Source organism: Malurus melanocephalus, unplaced genomic scaffold, assembly GCF_030028575.1.
Source record: "Malurus melanocephalus ecotype Western Australia unplaced genomic scaffold, MMel_1.1 scaffold_1313, whole genome shotgun sequence".
NCBI lineage: Eukaryota > Metazoa > Chordata > Aves > Passeriformes > Maluridae > Malurus > Malurus melanocephalus.
Window position 1 is genome coordinate 9,542 of NW_026624545.1, and position 1,809 is coordinate 11,350.

At 65.1% G+C, this 1,809-nt stretch overlaps 1 protein-coding gene across 1 annotated transcript in view; it reads right to left on the reverse strand.

Moving 5' to 3' along the window:
- TMCC2 (transmembrane and coiled-coil domain family 2) overlaps positions 1-1,319 on the reverse strand; it is a 10,027-nt gene extending 8,708 nt beyond the window's left edge. Inside the window, exon 1 of the mRNA XM_057387700.1 lies at positions 1,256-1,319. Coding sequence (XP_057243683.1) covers positions 1,256-1,261 — 6 coding nt within the window. The 5' untranslated portion in view covers positions 1,262-1,319. The remainder of the gene's footprint in view (positions 1-1,255) is intronic.
- Between the last annotated feature and the right edge of the window lie 490 nt (positions 1,320-1,809).

Consider the following 1,809-nt stretch of genomic DNA (forward strand, 5'->3'; position numbering starts at 1 on the left):
GGGTGTGTCCCCAGCCCAGGATTTCCCCACCTCAAGATGTCCCCAGTTCAGAGTGTCCCCAATCGGGGGTGTCCCCAGCTCAGGGTGTCCCCAACTCGGTGTGTCCCCAGCTCAGTGTGTCCCCAGTTTGGGACTATGTCACAATCTCGGGGGGTCCCCAACCGGGGGTGTCCCCAGCTCAGGGTGTCCCCAGCTCGGGCCCGTGGCTATCCCATCACATCCACTCCTGGACAGACCCACCCCAGGAATTGCTCAGGAATCGCTCGGGAATTGCTCAGGCATTGCTCAGGAATTACTCAGAAATTGCTCAGGAATTGCACAATTATCGCAAAGTTGGGAYCAGCCCTGCCCTGTTCCGTGCCCCACAGTGCCGGGGACGCGCAGCCGAGGAGCCACCGCTGCACCCACCCCGAGAGAGGGCCTTCCCTGCAAAATGTCCCCGTGATTCCTGCCTGGAATCCACCACGAAGGACCACGAGCACCTTCCAGCACGGCAAAAACAAAAACAAGAACAAATCCAAATCCCCCCGAGCTGCCGAGGGACGCCAAATCCAGGGCAGAGCCGGGGAGCTGCTGCCTGACCCGTCAGCTCCGGTGTCACCGTGCCCGGGGCACTGAGTGGCCCTGCAAAGCCACCAGGGATGGGCGATGCCCAGCGGGGAAATGCAGGTGTGGGGTGCACGTGGGGACGGCGATTTTGGAGCTGTTTTTTAATGTGGTCCCCGTTCCTCAGGGCATCCTCGGAGCCGGTGACTGCCCGGTGTCACCGGGGACGCCCCCAGTGCCCTGTCCCCGTCCCCACACSRGCTCCCAGCGYGGTGCCGAGCCGAGCYGAGCTGTTATTCCCACCAGACCCAGCCCAGGTGTCGAGAACAGCAGCAGCACAGCCCTGCCTCACCCTTCCCACCCTCCTGCCCAGCCCGCGGCGGTGCCCAGGGCCGGCGGTGCCAGGGGCTGGTGACACCATGTCCCCCTCCGTGTCACCCTCGGTGCCACCCACCCCTGGATGGGCACAAGGGGCTGGCAGCAGCTCCCTCCGCTCCTTCACCAGCCTGACAATAATTTTCCTTACATAACGAGGGGATTAACGTTCGCCTTCCAGCTGCTTCCCACCCGGCACGGACGGCGCTGGGGGGTTCCACTCCCCACTTCCATTCCCYGAGGAACCGAGATACCAAACCCCCCCGTGGATCTCTCCACCCGTCCCCACCCTCCCCATCATCTTACCCGAACCCCAAAATCTGCCGGGACCTACCTCCATGGCGGGCARGGCCGGGGTGCCCCGGGGCTACTTGGCGTGGGCTGCCCGGCCGTGTCCCCGCCGTGTCCCCGCGCCYGCCAGCGGCGCCCGGGCTGCCATGGCACGATTCCCGGCCGGGAAAAGCGGCAGCGAAGTTTTGGGGGAGCAGCAGGGAGGAAAGAGGAGGAGAAGCTTCTTGTGGACCCCGTCAAGGCTGGCCCCGCGTCCCCGGAATGCTCCCGGCGCGTTCCCGGCGCGATCCCGGCGCGCAGGGACGGAGGCGCTGGCTCCGGCGGGATTGCCGACTCAGGAAATCTGCCCGAGCTGTTTACAGCTCCCGGCGAGCGCAGCTCTCAGGGCTGTAACGCAAAACCCCCCTCCGTCCCCGTGCCGGGATATTCGCCCGCCTCCAGCCCCATCCGCTGCCCGCGCCCTGACGCAGGAGGTCGGCACGGGCTGCTGTCATCTGCTGTGTCACAGAGCAGGGCACAAGAGCCGGGAAAGACGGGGGGAGGCRTCCAGAAGGGAAAATCACGGGTGGAAAACAGCCCGGAAAAAAAAAAAACAAC